The 21119-nt window shown below is 36.4% G+C and overlaps 1 protein-coding gene across 1 annotated transcript in view; it reads left to right on the forward strand.

Moving 5' to 3' along the window:
• PTPRD (protein tyrosine phosphatase receptor type D) overlaps window positions 1–20911 on the forward strand; it is a 376747-nt gene extending 355836 nt beyond the window's left edge. The window contains exons 26-32 of the mRNA XM_037374079.1: window positions 1661–1946; window positions 2420–2598; window positions 3799–3925; window positions 4829–4954; window positions 9430–9584; window positions 14424–14559; window positions 16895–20911. Of these exons, the coding sequence (XP_037229976.1) occupies window positions 1661–1946; window positions 2420–2598; window positions 3799–3925; window positions 4829–4954; window positions 9430–9584; window positions 14424–14559; window positions 16895–16963 (1078 nt within the window). The 3' untranslated portion in view covers window positions 16964–20911. The remainder of the gene's footprint in view (window positions 1–1660; window positions 1947–2419; window positions 2599–3798; window positions 3926–4828; window positions 4955–9429; window positions 9585–14423; window positions 14560–16894) is intronic.
• The last annotated feature ends 208 nt before the right edge of the window (window positions 20912–21119 follow it).

A 21119-nucleotide genomic window follows, 5' to 3' on the forward strand; every position in this document is an offset into this window, starting at 1 on the left:
AAGGCCAGAAACTTTCGTTTATTGTCACAGGTATGACGTGATCCCACATACAAAAATGATACACAAAACACCATTTTATTTTTCGCTTGTGCTTTACATAGATACATGTATACAAGTAGTTGAAACAAAAATAAAGTTCAGTCATATACATGGCTGCAAAAAGGCAGTCACCCATCTGAAGACTTGATTCAGTACAGCTGATGTCCAAACATCACACAAGTTAAATATTTGGATCTGGGCCTGTGTGTTCTGTAGTCTTCTTCATGTGCCTTCTACATCATTCCTGTTCAGTTACACCAAATGTATAATGAAGGATCATGTATGACTAACAGTAATCACATCAAGGTGAGAACTGCATATCTCTTTTTCCTCTCCTGATTTCATAAAATCTTCCTCAGGAGCTATTAAAGGTAGCCCATGCATGTAACAGACTACACCTTTAAGACAGGAAGGGAACGACTACAAATCCTTGAGACATTTTAACACATTTTGACAGCAGGTATAAAAATAAACTGCTGTTAAGTAGGTCTGTTACTGAGAAAGGTTTAATTCTCTTAGATTCAGCTGAACATTTAATGATCAAGTTTATTCCTGTGCCAAATTCACAGTAGCTGACCCATGTCATCTACCCTCAAGTCCACCAAAGAGGGGAAGGCAACTTTCTAGCTCAGACTTATTCCTGAGGAACCCTGTACTGCGCAGAGAGCACAGAAGTAGTTGTTTCTTTGGCCTCAGCAGAATTGATGTGACTTTGCTTCAGCTCCTGCTTAAAACCAGCAACTGACTTAAGCCAGAACTTGTAAGGAAGCACTACCTTTGCCTCTGTCTGAAAAGCATTACTTATCCAGTCTGGACACTAATTCAGTGCTGTGATTTCAGGCTTTGTCTTTAAGCATATTTTAGTCCTTTTATAATCTGTCCTTTGAAATAATGTGATGACTGAGCATCATGGTCTATGTTCTAGCCATTCCAGATCTTTCTTGCATTTTCCAGGAGATGCAAGACAGACATTGAAGTGTCCATCTGGGGATTTCCCCAGCCTACAGCTAGCACAGTTAATTAGGCATGGCTCTTCATTGCAAAGAGTAACAGTATGGCCTGGCTTAGTGGAAGAGCATAGGAGAGAACAAACTGTGTTAATAGGAGTCCATTGACAGAATTGGGAGAGGGATAGAAATTTTACCTCAAAAGCACAATAGAAATATGTAATACTCATTTTCTGTAATGTTATTGTTTGCCGATAAATTCACTTCTGTACAGAATAGCAACAACAGCATGTTTAATGAGTTAGAAGTGTGCTACAAATAAATCTTGAATTCTCAGAGTATTCATCATCTCCATTAATTGCCATTTTTAAGAACACATATTTCTAGAACATGTTACAATGTGGGTTATTTCTATTTAGTCAAGCCTGCAAGAAACTGCAAGATGCAAAGATCTCATGTAAAAGCATTCCACATTCTCAATTCCTTGTAATGACTGTTAAAGGAATTTACGTATTTCAGGGCACCAACCTCTTTCATAAAAGCTGATGTTCGTATTCAGAAAATTGTTCAGTTCAAATCAGTGTTATGAAACTTTAAAACTTGAATGCCATAAATGTAAGCACAATGCATGAAATAGTCCTTCATGTTTTCCCACCTCTGTTCATTTCTTTTAGTGCTGGAGTCGGCAGGACTGGCTGTTTCATTGTGATAGATGCCATGTTAGAGAGAATAAAGCATGAAAAGACTGTAGATATTTATGGCCACGTAACTCTAATGAGAGCACAGAGGAATTACATGGTTCAAACTGAGGACCAATACATCTTTATCCACGATGCACTGCTGGAAGCAGTGACGTGTGGAAATACCGAAGTGCCAGCCAGAAACCTGTATGCATATATCCAGAAGTTGACACAAATAGAAACAGGGGAGAATGTCACCGGAATGGAACTGGAATTTAAGGTACTGGGATTTTATGTTGCTGGGATCCAAAAACAAATGGTATAACATTTGATGCTGTTTTGTCCTCCACCAGTTATTTCCAGTAATCGAAATATAAGACATCAGCAGGCTGAAATTTTAATTTAAGACAATCCTTTGTCAAATATGTGATTCTATCCTCAGTTGGTTTCCTGACAAAACAAGGGTGGTTTAATCCTGCTGGTGCTTTATTGTTTCAGTAACTTGAAGTATGTGTTTGTATAACAGTTTAATACTCAAATTTCTCCATATGCATTAATGGAGCAGACATTAAAACTTTTATAAGGTGTTAAAAGGAGCTTTACAAATATTAGGTAATGCAATAGAATATGGAAAAGTAAGCATCTGAAACTGAAATTATTTGTTAATGGATAATGAGCAGAGACCATCAAGTCTGATAGTGTCAATTGTTTTTGTTATACCTGGCTTTAATTCTTTTAATCTATTTTCAACAGCGTCTTGCTAGCTCTAAGGCTCACACTTCAAGATTCATCAGTGCCAATCTTCCATGTAATAAATTCAAAAATCGCCTTGTCAATATTATGCCATATGAGTCTACAAGGGTATGCTTGCAGCCAATCCGAGGAGTAGAAGGCTCTGATTATATTAATGCCAGTTTCATTGATGGATACAGGTACTAACGCAGATGTGTTCTTATGTGAACTGTTTTAAAATTTAACAAAATGATTTAGGCAATTATATTGAAAATTAAAAAAAAATAGTATTGAAAACTAGTATCGTTTATTGTCTGAGCATGCCATGTTTGATTTGATGGGGTTTTACATATTTTTAAAAGGTTTAGATTTTCACTCATGCAATACAGGAAAATTCTGTAAATGACATAGTCTTAAGCATTCTATTTTTATCTACCTTCAAGCCATTGAGAACTTCCAATGTGTTTTACATGCTGAAAGTTACTGAGATTTTAAGCACATTCCTGATTTGGAACCTCTATTTTTTCACAACTATTCTGCTTTAAAAGTTACATAGAAATAACATACAGTATACTCTCGGTGTCAAAGTGATAACCTGTGATCTTGGAACACTAATTAAGAATAGACCTAGCTGCCAAAAGCATTTTATACATAAATAGTTGTATAGCCCATCAGCATCTTCATGACAACACGCAGCAAACGCTCTCAGCTATGAAGCAGCTGCTAGAAAAAGGCACATAGAAGGGGCAGTATAGTTTCCGTAAGGCAGTTTAGGTGTACCTGAGTATCTGTATCCAGAGATAATTTTCTGAGCCTCTGCTTATAATTGGAAACAAACTTCATCTCCACTGTCACCCACAGGGGTGTTTCTGTTGATCGAAAGAAGCAAGAACATGAAATGTTCATCATCTTATAAAGCTATAAAGCTGCTGATCCAGAAGCTTTAAGCAGGAAATCAGTGTACTCCATGCCTGAATTTTTTTCCTGCCTCACTTTTGCTGGAGGCATCAGACTGCTGGAAAGCAGTTAATACAGAAACTGCTTGATGCTATAATTCCTAAACTTAATAGATTGTTAGACAGTTATTTCTACAAAATGAACCAGCACAAATAAGTGTTTCTTAAGTGCTTTTTATAGCACACAAAATTGAGCTATTAGAGTTGCATTAAAATTTAAATAATAATGATAAAGTAATACATCATAATATTAACAGAGTAATTCCCCTTTCAAAGTTCTAAAAATAATAAGCCATAGTTTGATTAAACAATCATAATAAGATTTTAATGTGGTTATTATTAATAATATATACATATTCCCTCTAATGTTTACCTATAAACAGAGATCATGTGTATCAATTCACTTTTTTGGTTACGATATTTATTTACTTTTTTTCAACATAGACAACAAAAAGCTTATATAGCTACACAGGGTCCTTTAGCAGAAACGACTGAAGACTTCTGGAGAATGCTCTGGGAGCATAATTCTACAATTGTGGTCATGCTCACTAAGCTACGAGAAATGGGCAGAGTAAGTACTGCTGTAATGTTCATTTACTAAAATGGTTATCATCATGATTTTTTATTATAGTATTTCATTGTTATGAAAATGTCTAAAGGAAAAGGTGAGGATATAGGTTTGTTGTTTTGAGATATCAGTGGCATTGTTGATCACGAGGTGTAAGGTTTTCTAATGTGTAGATGTATCGCAATAGACAAGCTACACATGGTATTCTGTTGTGGGGGACACTGAGATTCAGCAACTGAATTTGCATGTTGATATTCTAAAGTATACAAACAGAGCACTGCTGTTTATTGAAAAATGAGGATTTCTTTAGTTGGAAACTTCTATTTGCAGCATCTGTTTTCATAGCACTGAACTCTGAAGTTTCAGCACCCAGTTTACCGTCCTAAACTCATTCAAGTGCTGCTTAGTGTAATGGAAAGAACAAAGCAGTTTACTATCTAGACAGGATTACATCAAAGTAAAGCCAGTATATGATAAGTGAAATCTGAGTCAGGCATGTGTCTAGGGAAAAGACATGATTCAGGACATGGCTAGTGGATGCAGAGGCCAGGGGGACTTGCTTCAACAGGAAGAAGAAAGAAAACTGAAGGTGGCCTCAAGATTTAAATTCTGTTCTGTGTTGAAAATTAGGCTAAGGATAGCTCTTGTCAGTGGTATATAATAGAAATTAGAAGTATAAATGAGTTCAGATATACATCAATCAAAGGGAATCCCTCACGGTGTTGAAGATCATTTTTTATTCTAGGTATGGAACTTCATGTTCACAGCAAGACAAACAGTTCATGTTCCTGTCACTAATGGCACTTTCCATGAATATTACACTTATCTGACTGAAAAAGGTTTTATACCAGTTCACAGTAGTGATCTCAAGTAACACAAAATTTATTTTGCTTCATTATTTTGTAGGAAAAATGCCACCAGTACTGGCCTGCAGAGCGCTCAGCCAGATATCAGTATTTTGTGGTAGATCCAATGGCAGAGTACAATATGCCACAGTATATTCTGAGGGAATTCAAGGTTACAGATGCAAGGGTAAGTTAATATAACATTACACTAGTTCACATAAGTTTAAAAGAAAAATTTAATTTCTTTCTTTTCCTGCCTTTTTTTTTTTAATTGTTATTATTATTACAAAAACCCTATGGGTGTGGTTTTTTCTACAAGCAATAAAAAACAAGTAAATAAATTTATTAAATGAATATGCTTTTTGTCTAAGAAAATTAACTTCATTCAGATCTAACATTTGGGCAGCAAAACAATGTAAGATTCTGAATAACTCTTTGTGCTGGAAGGATTTGAGGACCATTTTACTTTTTTTCCTTATTTTTCCCTTGAAAATTTTTGAGGGCAGTTTTTTCACTTACAGCTGTAAATATGTGGTTTTGCAACACCCTCTAGACTAAGTGAGCATGAACATTACATTGAGATTTCGAAACCGCAGAGCCAATAGCATTCATAAGAAAAGCTTGACAAGGTTTGCACATCATAATTTGGTTTTTGGCATAGCATATTTTCAGCACTCTTGTATATCTGCAGAGTATGTACATGCAGCTGTGACCCTAGCATCCTCATTTTCATACTGCATTTCTTATCTGAATTCCTGAGTCCAAAACTGAGCACTGATATAAGATTAAATATACATAAACTTTAAATATATATTTGGCAATCCTTATACTTTTCATTTCTAGCAATTTAGTCTGCATGGCAGGAAAAATTACTGACAGCCTCCATTTCTGTAGGGACTGTAGTATTCTATTTGTTTAAGCAAAGTAGCAGGATACACTTGTCCAGGAATAACTGATTACTTAGTTGCCAGTCAGCATCTAAAATATTAGACCTTCTCACAGTTAGCTAAACTGCTGCTTTTAATGTAAGTTTTAAATAAAATTAGATACTACCAACAATGAGCTAGACAGTGTTGTCACTCACCAAATCAGTACGTGAACATTTTGATTTGGCAAATAGGCTTAGGTGTGTGGTTTTGAAAAGAAACTGTAGACATACTGGATCTGTTTTTCATTCTGTTTGAAATCTAGTAAAGATCACATGACACACAGCTTCTCAAACCTATTTGTGTTTCACAAAAGAAGAGAACGGGCTCCTAACCTAACAGCCTTTAACCACACTTGTAAGCATAGACAGCAAAAACCAATTTCACTAAAACCGTGCTGACAGTTTTCATAGATCATCTATTAAAAATCTGTTCAATCTCAAGCTGAAAGAGTTCTTATATGACATAGTTCACCAAGATCAGATCACAAAATAGCACTGATAACAAAAAGCCACAGATGTAGTTGAAGTGTCTGCAAACAATATATATTTCCAAAAAGTTCTTCCAGTTTATAGTGAGCTAGGATTTATTTTTGATTTATGAAAGTATATTTACTAATAGCTGGCAAACCATTAAAACGTCTGAAAGGGTCAAATAACTTAATTTGCCAGAAAGAGTTTTATTGGATCTGATATTAATACACCACTTCTTAAAAGTGCCAAGCGTGTATGTACGTTCATGGACCTATTGTGGCATTTTACCATCACATATGAATGCTTCTCAAATTTAAAAAATCTCTTTATTTTGATGGTCCAAATTTTGTCAAACACTGCACTGGCAAGCTGACAGGGCCACCCTAAAATTTTCTAAATGTGTTAGGAAACTTTAGCTCCTTGCAAATTTACTGGAAGCAATGGTGACTACTTACCAAAATGGCACACTGTGTGTTTTCTGTACTTAGGCTTTTATGGCTGTCACACCCAGTAATTGAGGCCATCTAACTGAATTGTATTCAAAGAAAAGTAAACAGTGCAGTAACCAGCCTCTCTCAGCCTCTCTCCCTCTTACCTCTAAACCCATCCATAATGTTAGAGCACCATGCGGGCTCTAGCAGAGCCAAGCTAGTAAATTATTCCCAGGGACAAGAAAAGAAGCCCACTTCCCTTTGTAGGTGTCAGCAGCAAGTGTCTGCTGTGGAATGCCCTGTTACTTCTGAAAGTGAGCTGTGAATTGCTGTAAGGTGAAATTGCCTCTGTAACTGTTTCAGTCTACTGCTTCTGACTGGTTTATACTCACTTTCTCTGTAAACTCCAGAGATCAGTATGTTGCAGCAATCTCGTTTAAGGCTAAACTATTAGTGATGGCTGTAAAAGAGTATTATAAATTATACAGCCTCATCAAAAGACAACTGAATCTATCCTGCAAGGAGCAAGAAGAAATCCAAACGGTCAGCCAGTCTGTATGATGATATGTTGAAAGATCTCTGCTCCACGTAGGGATCCAAAAGTTTGTACTTTGACAACTAACTGTGCAAACTTGACAATATTTGAAAGTAAAAATTATAATGAAATTTGGCATTTGTATTTGGACTGCAGTGGGCAAGCATCTCATTAAAAGAAAGCAGCACTGTTTTCTACGGAATTGCCGGTCAGTTCCCAACATGGTCTAAAGCTAGTCTAGCATCAGACTGACTAACTTTAGTCATGCGTTCATTAAATAGCATTAAGTAATAGAAGTTATTGCCATGAAAACTAAGTCAGAGCAGCTTTCACAGAATTGCATTGAAATATTGAGCTGTAACGGTCATGAAATATACCAACACAGTTGATTTAGACACACCTGAAAAACACATATTTATCTTCAAATCTACTTTGCATATGGAAATTTGTGATCTTTCAAATGACAGCCTAGGCTTAAGTAAAGAAGCATCTTTTTTTATCCTTTCTACCCCTAAAAAGTTACTGTTATTCTAGTGTAATTCTTATCAGGGTCAGAAATTGCTGAAGATTTTCTATCTCCTTCCTTAACCAACATGCTGCAAGTGAGTCAGACTTCAGGGTTTTTTTTCTTTACTTTAGAAAAGTGGGAGGTTATTTTGAAGGCAATCAACCTATTTTGTCTTCGTGATTAATTAACGTCATGTGCCTCAGGCTATCTGAAGGATGAATTTTCATTATGTCTTCTTAGGGGAAAATGGGATCACAGAGGCCATTATGAAAGAAGTCTGCATTAACAAAATGCCATTATGTTAGAAAATACTTAATTCTTTGTGTTGATGCCCACAAGAAATAAAATTGGGTAAATGCTTTTGAACTGAATTTCTTGTTCTTTAAGTGGGCAAAAACATTCCATAGAAATAGACTACTAAATTGTCACAGTGGTCTAGTGGGAATATAAGTGATAGTAAGTCAAAGAAGTGTGTGTGTGTCCTCTCAAGGAGCAGTGGCTAGAAAACACACCCATTTTCTGTTTTCCTTATTCATCTGAGACATGGTAGACAAAAATCCATAATACTGGAGGAACATAAAAGCAAAGCAAAGCATTGGCCTTCCCTTCTATTTCATTGCAAAGGTCTGTAATATCTGAGTGCTTGTGGTAAGGGGCCGGGAGGAGGGGGTGGGGGGAAGGGGGGAGGGGAAGGAATTCTTGCCTCCAGCATAACTTCTTTCTTTTTTGGAGGGCCTTCTGTAATCGTTTCAATTCTTTATGAGTTTCATTTAGTAGAAGGCCATTTTGAAGACATGGCAGAGTGGGTGCTTAGGAAACAACGTGTCCAGCGGCACTAGTTCACATCAGTAGCTCATGTGCCTATGCTTTTATGCCAATGTTTTTAAACACTTCAGCTGTGCAGCTTGACAGTGTCAAAATCAAGAACAATGTTTGAAGATTCAGAACAAATTGACTTCATCTATTTGTATTGGGGTTTTTTCTGTTTATGTGTCCTGACCATTTACACATTAAATAGGCATAAGGCAGAAGTTGGCACTTAATGCTTTCAGTGGCTTCATTATAAAAATAACCGTGCTGCAGTATTCTGCAGTTTAAACAATCCTGGTTGTATTCCTAACCAAAGGGAATGAACGGCCAACTTGTTTTGTGAGAGGAAAACCTTCTTCTCAATTTTTGACTGAGTCCAAGTTGTTAGTGAATGAACTTATGATGATCGAAGGGGAAGTTTATGGTTTGTTAAACAACTGCCTTGTCTTGACCCATCTACTTCCAGGCAAATGTCCACCTCCTAAAAAGCACCATTCTATTAAAGATATCATCTGCAAGAGGGCAATGACTAAACAAGTCTTACCAGTGAAGATATTTCTGCCATGCAGTAGATAAGCATATCTAGGAAATAGAGAGACCTTATTCTACCCAGTATTTAAAGGAGTTTGCATTCCACAGAATTCAAAACATAATTTACCAAAATGTCATATAACCGTGTCAGATTGTTATGTCTTTAGCCCCAGACACATTTTACACAGGCAGAATGTCAGATGACTCTTCTATCCAGTGCAGAAAGCAATCTGTGCAATGCTGTTAATGGAACTGCGTTTCTGGGCCAGCGTGTCCAAAAGCACCAGCCAGTACCGCAACTGAAGGAGTCTTCCTAAACGTGATCTCAGCTGTTCCCCACGTCCTTTCAACGTCTTTGTTTTGTGATTGTCTTTCTGGTTGTTGGCTGACTGACTTCCAGCCACTGGAACATGCGTTTGGGATACATTATTTGTGTCTTTTGTTAAAGGATGGCCAGTCCCGAACAGTGAGGCAGTTCCAGTTCACTGACTGGCCAGAACAAGGAGTGCCAAAGTCTGGAGAAGGATTTATTGACTTCATAGGCCAAGTGCATAAAACAAAAGAGCAATTTGGTCAGGATGGACCGATTTCTGTTCATTGCAGGTAAGTAAACAAAGCCTCAAAGAAACTCATATGTAGATAAGTTTTTTTTCTACAGTTGATTGCTGATTGCAGTGAAGGTGTGTATGTAAATGTATTTCACAGGTGAACTATCAGAAAATGTAATCAAATCAAAGATCTAAAAAGGAACGCATAGGACTTCTTTAGATGAAGCAGGATTTGTTCTGTGATATCCCATTTACAGGGAGAAGGTTCTTCTGAAATATGTGGAAACACGTGATTTTTTCATTTTAAAATGTCTCTTAATGCAAGGTAAAAACAATCTGGTCAATACTACACGCAGAAAAGAGTAGGAAGAGCCTTATCAGAGGCTGATATATCTGGTTTTCTTTTTTCTTCGCTGGTAATTAAAAGTGAGACTGTTAAATTGGTGGGAATTGCTAGCTGTAAACAAGCTAGTTACACCTCAGTAGTTCACTATAACAATCAAGATGAGACAAATAAAAATGGTAGCTACCTCAAGAAAGGCAATGGATTAGAAAGTGCTGATTCAGAACTTTGCCTGTCAAAAAATCACTGAGGTTTGGATTGGTGAGTTCTAACTTCAGAATGTAATTCCCATTTTTTGATGTGATGACTTCTCTCAATTCCTTTACAGTTGGTATGCAGATGAAAACAGCTAGCAGGGTGTGTAGGAATAATCTAGGGTGGCCTTTTTTAATATTCTTCTATTTTTTGTTTTCTCTACAGTATTCCAGAGTCTATAGCAGATGGCCAAAAATAGTGCCTTTATCTCTTATCTCTCATTTAATAAATTGCTTTCTATAAATTCCATTAGGATTTTAGATACTCATTTTTATAACATTATCTTTTGGTAGATGAAGTGTTATTATTTGTGTAACAGAGATGCAAAATACTGATACAGGTTCCAAGTCCTTCTTGCAAGACAAGTAATGCGCCAATACTATCATGAAGACAAAATGAACAAGTTTGGTCACCAGAGCATATGAGTGTATGGAGGGAGAGAGATTTTTGTGCTTCCAGAGCCATGAGCAACCAGAAGTTGTTAAAACACCAGTGTGTTTTAACAGAGATCCTTATGCTCCCCTGATGTGAAAGACTAACAAAATAAGTGTATCGGACTACTTGAATCCTATTATTTTGTGTGGGGCTAGAAATGTTTATGGCCTGCTAAGGAGAACAGCAGAGCAGAGCAGTGTTTGGGATTCATTTGACAAGGGAAAGTGAAGGACAACCATTATTAAAACAAGCCTTATCCTTCCTAACATTGATGAGTTTTGAGAGCAGAGGAGTAATAAGCAATATTTATGCTTTTATGCAGACATACATAAGAAAGCAAAGTGATGGTATTCTTCTAAGTTCTTTGTACCATGCAAACATGTCCACTTGTGACTGCAATGAAATACTGCTTGCAGTAGGTTATGCATCCTTTCCAAATGGGTGTGATCTTTCATGCTGAAATGATGGAGATTTCTGCCATTGACTTTGGTAGAAACGAAATCAAGTCCAGTATAATTCCTCACGGTTTGGTCTTTAATTGTCTTATCATCATTGTAACAACAATTTAACAATTGTTACTGCTAATCGTCATTATCAGCGTTAGTCAACTTACATGAATAGGAAATGTCCCTAGCAAATTGGTGAGTTTAGTTGCTTCTTTCAGGAAGCACAAGATCCTGGGTACCTGCACTTTCCTAGTCTTTGTAGAATTACTGTAATAATGCATCCACTTTGTACCATGATGTGGTTTTAAGGATTTCTCTTGTACAGAGGAATTCTAGAAATGGCAGACTCCCCTGGTGCCCCTTCCCTGTGGTTTCCTTGCCACTCTACACATTTTTCACGTTTGCTTTCTCTGTTGCATAGTAAACACCTACCACCCTCAATTTTAAAATGTTCTTCTTCTCTGGCATTTTTACAAGTAGATTGGTGTTTTACAATTTACAATTTTTTAACTTCATCAGGCAGTTAATTTAAAAAAAAAAAAAGTTAAAAGAGCAGAGGACTGTTGACCTTGAAGCAAAATTTCCACTTCAACCAATTTTTGGTATTTATAGTCTTGTTATCCCAGCTTTTAGCTGTAGAGTAAGGAAGACCACACTTTCCTAGCATGCATTCAAGTTTTGTTTTTAACAACAAACTCTTCGTGCTTACAAAAACATCGATACTTCCTCATGGCTCATTAAAGTGTCCTAACTTTGGTTTCTAACTGTTTAAACTTTGTTGAATCATACTACATCATGAAGTAGTGACTTCACCATTTACTAAATTCAGGATTCTTTAAAACCTGTCACATTGCTTCATTAAATGTCATGGTAGAATTCACTTTGCTCTTTGGCTTGCTCTGAAAGTTCACTGATCATTAAAATGCTACTAGTACTGATATGGACTTCCTCTTTAGAAACCCTAAGCATCGTCTGATAGGAATTGGTGCAATGTTAAAATATGCTTGCCACTTTCAGGGGAGCAGTGGCAGTTACCCATAGATTTTATCAAAATATTACATTTGATGGCTTGCTAGGAATTGTAAGCATTAAGATCTTTCCATATTAGTATTTCTTTGTTCACTGTGTTGCTTTTCCAGCACAAGACAACAAATTAATTCCCTCCTTTTGCTGAATTAAAGAATTCTGAGGAGTTGGGGTTTTTTTAAGTTTTGACTAATATGTAAGACTAGAACTTTCCACACGTATTTAGAAAATTGTACCATTTGTTGTTGGATATCTTTAAATGGTTGAGTAATAGCAATAGCAAGGAGAACAGAAAATGTGAATCTGCCTTCACTCTACTAGTCGCTTTCCGTACTACTTGGTTTAGATCCCAATGTCATCAGCTCTATAAAGTCCAAGCAGGTTCCAATGCTATTTTACCAGGATTTTTTCAGCATGTTTCTTAACCATTACCTTTCTAATTTACCTCATCAGGGAAAGGAGACCTTACACTTCAGTTTCTCTAGGATGATTGTCATCACATATAGGTAAACCAGTAATGTCTGGTTATTTTGTCAGTATGTTATTTTGTCAGATTGTGCCTCACGTCTCCTTTGGCTTCAGCTCTCTGAAGGCACACAGGATATGCAAAATTGTTGAATCAAGTCACACATATTTAATAGCCTTAGAAGTGCACTGATCTAGGTCAAACACTAACATACCATCGTACAATTTCCAAACATGTCTCATGAATTCACTGGGTCTCTGTCATAGTCCATATCAATGTTCAGAGATCTTCAGTCTGTCCCCACTGTTGATGTTCTTCCACACTGCTGTCTGGTGAATAGTTCTTACCAATTTCCAGCTTCCCAAGTCTATCTGAGTGGACAAAACCTTGTGAAATTTTTAGCATTAACAGTGAGATGATGGGGTGCTTAATTTCCACCCACACAAGTTCAGACTTGAAAAGTCTTTTTTCCTGTGTAGTTAACAGTCTCTTTGTCCAAGAGACATCCTCATGAATAAATGATTGTTTAATTTTAATAACTGACATATATTGGCTCTATTGATTACAGGTATTTCTGTGACTTCTTCGTTGTTTTAGCCAATAGCAGAAACCCAAGACAGAAAAGAGAGCAAACAAACCATACATTCAAAGAAGGTATTTCAGGCTAATGTAGACAGACATAGTGTACATATGTCAATATTGGAAAGCTAAAGATCCAGACTTTAATGAAAGCTCTGTCTTAAGGGTTGTTGGTTTTTTTTTTTTATCCATTAATGAAATTGTAGTGTGAATGAACAATTTTAATATTAATTGGAAATCCACCCAACTATCTTTAACTAAAAGTAGAAAATAAACTAACACACTGAAGATGTGCAAAACAGGGCATTGAACTGAACAAGCTAAAGTGAAGCAAGCAGTAGTATACATTCTAGCATCTTTTTCTCCTGTCTGTTTCAGCGTAGGTCATTGGCAGCGAACATTCTCATTTTCCATTAACGTGCACTGATTACTGCATATCTGGATGAACAAATGAAGTCATTTTGCAATGAATCGTAGAATCATTTGGGTTGGAAAAGGTCTTTGAGATCATCAAGTCCAACCATTAACCCAGGACTGCCAAGTCCAACACTAAACCAAGTCTCTAAGCACCGCATCTACACATATATTTAGACACCTCCAGGCATGGTAATGACACCACCTCGCTGCAGCCTGTTGCAATGCTTAACCACGCTTTCAGTGAAGAAATTTTTCCTAATGTCCAAACCTCCTCTGCCTTCACTTGAGGTCGTTTCCTCTTGTTTTGTGACAAGTGCTTTGGGAGCCAAAACCAACCCCCACCTGACCACAATCTCATTTCAGGTAGTTGTAGAGAGCAGTAAGGTTCCCCCTGAGTCTCTGCCTCTCCAGGCTAAACAGCCCCAGTTCCCTCAGATGCTCTTCAGAAGCCTTATGCTCCAGACCCTTCACCAGATTTATTGACCTTCTCTGGACATGCTGCAGCACCTCAACAAGTGAGGAGTCCAAAACTGAACACCGTATTTGACATGCAGCCTCACCAGTGCCAAGTACAGGGGATGTTCCCTTCCCTTGTCCTGCTGGCCACGCTGTTTCTGGTATAAGCCAGTATGCTGTTGGCCTTTGTGGCCACCTGGGCACACAGCTAGCTCATGTTCAGCTGGCAAAGAAGACTGGAGAGTCAGGAAGTCCTTAGTAGCATGTGACATTTGCTTGAGTGCAACTATTCTTCTGAATGCAATGTGGTAGTTTGCTGTGGAATTTTGTTTAATGGGCCTTTACCCATATAGAAATCTGTACATATACAGTGAGTTGAAATCAGAGATATTTGTCAGCCAATTCCTGCAGCATTAACTGTCAATTAACATTCCTTTTTTCCCTTTTTTTTTTTTTTTTTTGATGCAACAGTGCAGGTGTTGGAAGGACTGGAGTATTCATAACCCTAAGCATTGTCTTAGAAAGAATGAGATATGAAGGTGTTGTAGATATTTTCCAGACTGTCAAAATGTTAAGGACGCAGCGGCCAGCCATGGTACAGACAGAGGTGAGCAAAATAGTATCTATATACAATGGTGATAGAAAAGAAGAAGTATTTCTAAGGTGAAATGTGCACAGATAAAGACTGTATAAAATGTGCTTACATTTGTATCTTAAGTCATATAGTGACTGTATGACCACAGTGTGAAATCTGCCATAAAGATACTGCAAGGACTATTTCCTGTTACAGCAGTATATACTGCAGGCTGGGGAGGAAAAACATCATTTCAGTAGTGGATCCTAAATTATAGTACTTGAGGAAAACCATTTTCCAAGAAACATTACCCACTTTTTCTTTGAAACTTTGTTTCCTGGCAGAAATGTGTGGTAATAAAGAAGGAGGCAAATTGTTTCTGCAGGTGGATCCACTGATTTTTTTGTGTTCCTGGAGCAAAGTATTGTTCATGGCTTCCGATTGAAACTGTATTATTTTTATGGTTTTCTACACTTTACATCACCAAGCAAGTGGCTGTTTGGCCTGAAAATCGTAATGGTAAATTCAGCATTCAGGAAAACTGTAGTGTAAATAATTTCTATGTGCAAGAATGCCATAGAAATAAGGAAAGGATAAGCAGTATCAACCGATGTCCTGTGCTTGGGACTGTGTCATGTCATAAAGAATACTTAAACTTTTTTCAGATGTACTTAATTTCTACTTAAATTTCTGAACAGGAGGCTTGAACCAAGCCAGAGCCAATAGGTTAGGAGAACCAAGCAAAAGAGCAAGGGAAGGGAAACACTTTAGGTCATACATCTATTTACTATAATTTGATTGATTCTGGCCTTTAAGTTACAGTTCGTGAAATTTAAAATGTTTCCCTAGAGTTTGCCATTTTCCACAAGAAAATTAAAATTTTCCAATAAAAGCTAGGTAGTCATTTTTAAGAAGACAACTTCATAAAAGCTTATATGAAAAATAAAGAGAGACTTATTTTTAATCTTGTCAGTTAGCCAAGTAAATCCATTTCTTTTCCATTACCATCATTCTTCTGAATAAGCAAAATGAAAAATTACTACTTTCTGTCATTTTGGTTCCAAGAAATAACTCCAGTATACATAAAAACTGTGCTTCTTGGAGCCTACCTGACAACTACGGAGTTCAGATATGCAACATATTCTCCCTAGTACTACTTTGACTTATTTCTGTATGCTACCCTTCATCCACACTGCTGAAAGTACAAGTGTTTTGTACTCATTTTTTTCAGGATTCTGTGGAAAACAGATCTCTCCTTCAGTAGTATGCCAGGAAATCTAATTCTTAATCAATTCTTCAAGTTCACAGCACTTGAACTCCATGTGGACCTCCCATATACTTAAAATTTATGCATATGTCTAATGCATTCTCCCACTGTTCCAACAGGAAGCAGGAAAGAAATATTAGTGATCACAACACTACCTTGAAGCAGATATCTGATGAGTTTCCTGGTCTCCAAAAGAATTTTAATTGTTATCTTAACAAGTATAAAGCATGTGGGGTTACCACATAGCACTATCAGATAAATAAGCAGACCTTCTTGATATTTTGGGTGGATTTCAGAAATAACTTTTTTTTTTCTTTTTTAACATTTAAACCCTGAGTGGCAGTTGCAAATGAGTGCACAGATGTGCCATTGTAATATGTGTGCAATATCACATATATGTGCAAAAGGACTGTTGTGCATGGGTTAGAATAACACAAAATACCAAATGCTGGATTCACCAGAGGTATAAGCAAATCTCTCACCACACTGAAACTTTTCTGTTCTTCTGGGTATTGGTTGAAACACCATCTGTTTTCATGTTAGTAAGGTGCTTTAGCTGCGTATTTATCTCTTAAGGCCCTTCTCTTGCCACAGGCTGTATTATTGAAAGGTTGGGATTGCCTTTGCTTCCTGAACATGATTTTTAACCTGGTGGTTTTCCATACAGTATTCCATATCAAGGCTGTGATTAATTTTGTCACTTAGTATGTTGGATTTACTATGAAGTTATTTGGATATTTTGCTACTTATTTTCAAGTACATGGAGGAAAAGCATCTTAGTATGCTCCCACAAGAGGAAAGCTTTGTATTGATATTAAATTAATACAGAATAACAAATGGTCAGTGCCTGGATATATAGCCTCTGCACAAAAAGAAGCTGCATTATGTGGAAAATAATACTGCATTAAATAAATGTCTAAGTTAATCTGTTGTAACTCAGACTGGTTTTCTGTTGATGTAAACATGAGAATATTACTGAGCTGCAGATGCCTCAGTGATATTTGTCTCTAGCCACATAGAAGCTCTTAGTTGAAAGAAAATAGAAACCAAGCAACAAGCTGGCTTTTTGAATGCTTTTGTTTTCTATCTGTCTTTCTCCAGGATCAATACCAGTTCTGCTATCGAGCCGCACTGGAATATCTGGGCAGCTTTGATCACTATGCAACATAAAAACCCATCGCGGATTTTTATTGCAGGCCCTTTAAGATCCAGAGAGCCGCTTCTGAGCCATACGATGTGCTTTAGAAGTACTTCTTAACTCTTAGCTAAGGAGCGATTATTGGGGATATATAAAATAAAACAAACAAACAAACATAATGGGGATATTTAAAACAGAAACAACAACAACAAAAAACCCTATTCCATGTGGACCAAGAATTCACAGTTTAATAACGTAACCATAATAAAAGAATCCTGACCACTGAGGCGTCTGAAGGATCTCATTTACAGATACCTCAAGGATTCGACATTGGTTGAAGTGAAAGGGAAGAGGAAATTAATCAAAAGGATGGTCATCTTGTTCAGGATTGCATGCTTTTGCAAAGAGGAATTTTGAGAGAACTGCAGTTCAGTGCAAGGTGTTTGCTAAAAGGTTGGGTCCTGGCTTCTCAAACAAAGACTCTTTACTTCAACATCACCCCTTCCCATCGTACTGCTCATCATAACACTTTAGGGAAAATGTGGGAATGTTTAAAGAGAAAGTCCTTGATTTAGTTTTTTAGTATTGTAAAGATACTGCTGACCTGTGCTTCATTTTTAACTGTGTAAACTTTTTCCTTTTTTTAACAAAAGTTTATCATTCAATGAAGTGAATTAAACAAAAGGTTGCATAACTGTTAATCTTTTTGTTTAAAAACTGCAGATTTTTTTTAAGCTGTAGAACTGTTATCTGTAATATTGTGCTGTAGAAATGGTAAATAATTTGAAAATTTGCACATTTTTGTGCAGTCCTATATTTATCTACAGTACCACAGTCTTGTTAGATATTACTTTTACAGTTTTGTTTGTTTTACTTTTCTTTAAGAAAATATTCATTGTAATCAGTTAAATCAGAATGGGGCTTTTTTGTTTCTTTTGGAATCAACAGGGAGGCGCAAAGTATAAAGATGCTGCTAACACACACACACATGCACACTTATGCACATGCACACCCACACCCTCTCTCTTTCTATATATATATAAGTACTTGTATGTATTACTCTCTACCCTTGTCTAACTCTCTGTATAGTTACAGAGATACAGATAGGTAGATATTCACACACATACACATGAACATACCAGTTCTTCCATACCTGGATTTATCAAAGTATTGGGAAAGTTTTTCAGCATACTGCAATTATATTAAACTACTATTTGATCATCTCTGCATTTCCAAGGTCCATAAACTCCTGTTTCAAAGGGAAGTGAGGAATGCACATCATTGATATTTGAACATCATCTCTATCCCAAGTAATATTTCTATACACATTGCCACTTGAACACACACATGCACACCATGCACACACATGCACACATGCACACAGAGTACGTGATTTAGGCTTCCAGTGAAGTTCAATATTTGTAACACTATAGTGCAATAAGAAATCATATTATTAAATGTAGGAGGTGTGCATGTGGGAAAGGTCAGTGCATATCCCTTTAGGAGGGGAGAATGTTGTAATATACTAGGTATTAAGATGTTTTAAAAATGTATTCAATAGTATACTGTCTGTAGTGTGTGCTATATAATTTACATTTATTCTGTGTAACAGGGCAAAGCCAAACACACATTGCTCTGTGAAATCAAACATTTTGTGGCATACAGCATTGTTTGGGGATGCTGGGTTTTATTTTAATTTTACATTTAGAGTGCCTTATATTTGATGCCTATTTTGAATAGCATTTCTTTAAGTTAGCTTTCATTTGTATTTAGTTCAGTTTGTTTGTATTTCTGTTATTCTTTTCAAACATTTTAATACATGTATCAGCCAATTTTGAAAAATATGCATTTCCAGTTTCTAATCAAGTATGGATGGTAATAAATAATAACCCAAAACTCATAGGAAGTCAAAGCCCTTTATCTTTCCATATGTCCAATAACAGACCAGCCCGCAAATCAAAAATCTATTTCTCGTTGGCTTTTCAAAGCCACTGTGTCACTGGTTATAGTGTTATCATTGCAGAGATGTAGCAGTACAGTAACAGTGGTTGACATCAGTAGTGTTCAGGCATCTTTTTTTTATTATTATTAGTAGTAGTGTTACTATGGGGCAAGTCCTGCTAATTTGTTTGTGTCAACAGATTGCTAAAGTCAAACCATTGCTTTCAGTGGGAGGGTTTTTGTAAGGCTGGCAAGACTGAGCCCACAGGATATATTTCAGAATTACACTAGATTTTCTTCAAGGGAACAAATAAAATTCTGTACACAGCACAAAGTACTTTTTTGAGACTCTTAATACGATGCCATTTACATTGACCCTCATTTCCATCATGCCTTCTCCATTTTCAGTACATGAGTATTAAGGGAATTCTTTCTTTGGGGTTTCAAATAGGAGCATTAGTATGGCTTGTCAATGTGACCTCAACCGTTTTTTCTCCTTCTTCCTCTTTTCCCACTTCTGGCAGAAAGAAAAGTATGAAAGACCAAACGCTAGCAAGCATTTCATTTGAGCACTTTCATAAAAAAGGCACACACACACACACAAAAATATCAAAACAAATATATATATATGGAACAGAAGTATTGTAGAAGGCTACCTCAGAATGAGATTCTATGACTTACATCTGAACCAGGGAAGAATGTGCATTATGATTCTTTTTCTTCTTCTTTCTTGATTTGTATTTTAAAATAATTATAGATGTACCAGTCTATGTGGTGTGGTCATGTTCTTCAACTCAAATGTAAGGGATCAGGAAAACAATAATCAGAAGAGCATCATTTTGGAAACACAGACTAGGGAAGATTCTTGCACACTGGATCTCTAAAAGGATCAGCACATTGTCCCTAGCAGACTGTCTTGCAAGCTCCAAAGAAAATGAGGAAATAAAAATTAAAAAAAATAAAAATAAATTAAAAAAAAAAACAGACCCAATTTGAGAGGAAAACTATTGTACAACTAAATATTTGGTTTAGGTTTTTATGTTTCTTAAATAACTGTTAGCATCATTGATGTGCATTCCACTTTCTGTGTTCTTATATACAGTCACCCTAAAGTTAATTTAAATTGTGAGCATCTTTGTCTGCATACGTCATCCATTTCCAAGCTTAAAATTGGTTTTGTCAGCATAACCAGTAAGGTGCTATTATTTACGTTTATCTGCGTAGTTGTGTCTAATTATGTAATCAGTTGCAACGAGGGGGGAAACCCCACAAAATATATAAAAGTGATTTATACAGAAGTTTAATTTAGCTCTTTTTAAAAAAATTATTTGAGTGGTTAGATAGTGGAGAGGATGGCTGGAGGAAGGAGTGGCCCTCTAGGGAGATTTGCACTTTCTATATATACCTTTGTACTATGCACTGCCCTATTGATTCTACACCCAATAATGTTATAACTTGAACCCATCTGTAAGAAACTGCTTATAAAATCCACTTGTGTGTATTTAAATGACACAGAACATGTAAAAAGGAAAAAAAATGTTTGCAATGACTAAAAAAAAGCAACTGCTTTTTTTCCTTTTTTTCTCTCCTATTTTTTCTTTATTTTTCTTTTTTCTTCTTTTCCTTTCATTTCTTTTATTTTCTTTCTTATTATTTTTTTAATTTATTTTTTGTCTTGGTGCCCTGATACTCCACAGATATCAGAAGGCTGCAGGTCTCATCGTAACCATCCGTTATGTGGCTTTGCCATTCAAGCTTGGAGTGTCTTTACAAAGATAATAAAAAATTGTGTTCTTTGCTCTTGTTTTGGATGCATAGACTGAAGAATTTAAAAAATTACCTTGTAAAATGGCTTGTTTAAAAAAGATACAATTACCTCTAATTAGTAGTACGCGTAAATGTTTTACAGAATGAAAGGCGTGCTTTTTATTTTCTTACTTCGTTACATTGGTGGCGAAAGAAAGTCTGTATGAAAATCAGTTCTTTGCTGACACAAGTTCCATTTGTTACAAATGAATTCTAATAAAATGTCAGTGTTATGCAGCCCTGGTCTTCTTTTTCAAGCAGTACTTTTGAATCAAGACTTGTTTGGTCCCTCTTTGTGATAAAGGAGTTTAATTGGAACCAAAAAGCAGTCATTAATCTTCTTAACTAGCAGCTGGACAGTGGAAAATGTATTCTTAGGTTAGCAAATATATATCATCTCCAGCAGCAAATTTTGAGCTAGCATAGGCAAACTCTTTGGCA

The sequence above is a fragment of the Falco rusticolus genome, chromosome Z (assembly GCF_015220075.1).
Source record: "Falco rusticolus isolate bFalRus1 chromosome Z, bFalRus1.pri, whole genome shotgun sequence".
Lineage (NCBI taxonomy): Eukaryota > Metazoa > Chordata > Aves > Falconiformes > Falconidae > Falco > Falco rusticolus.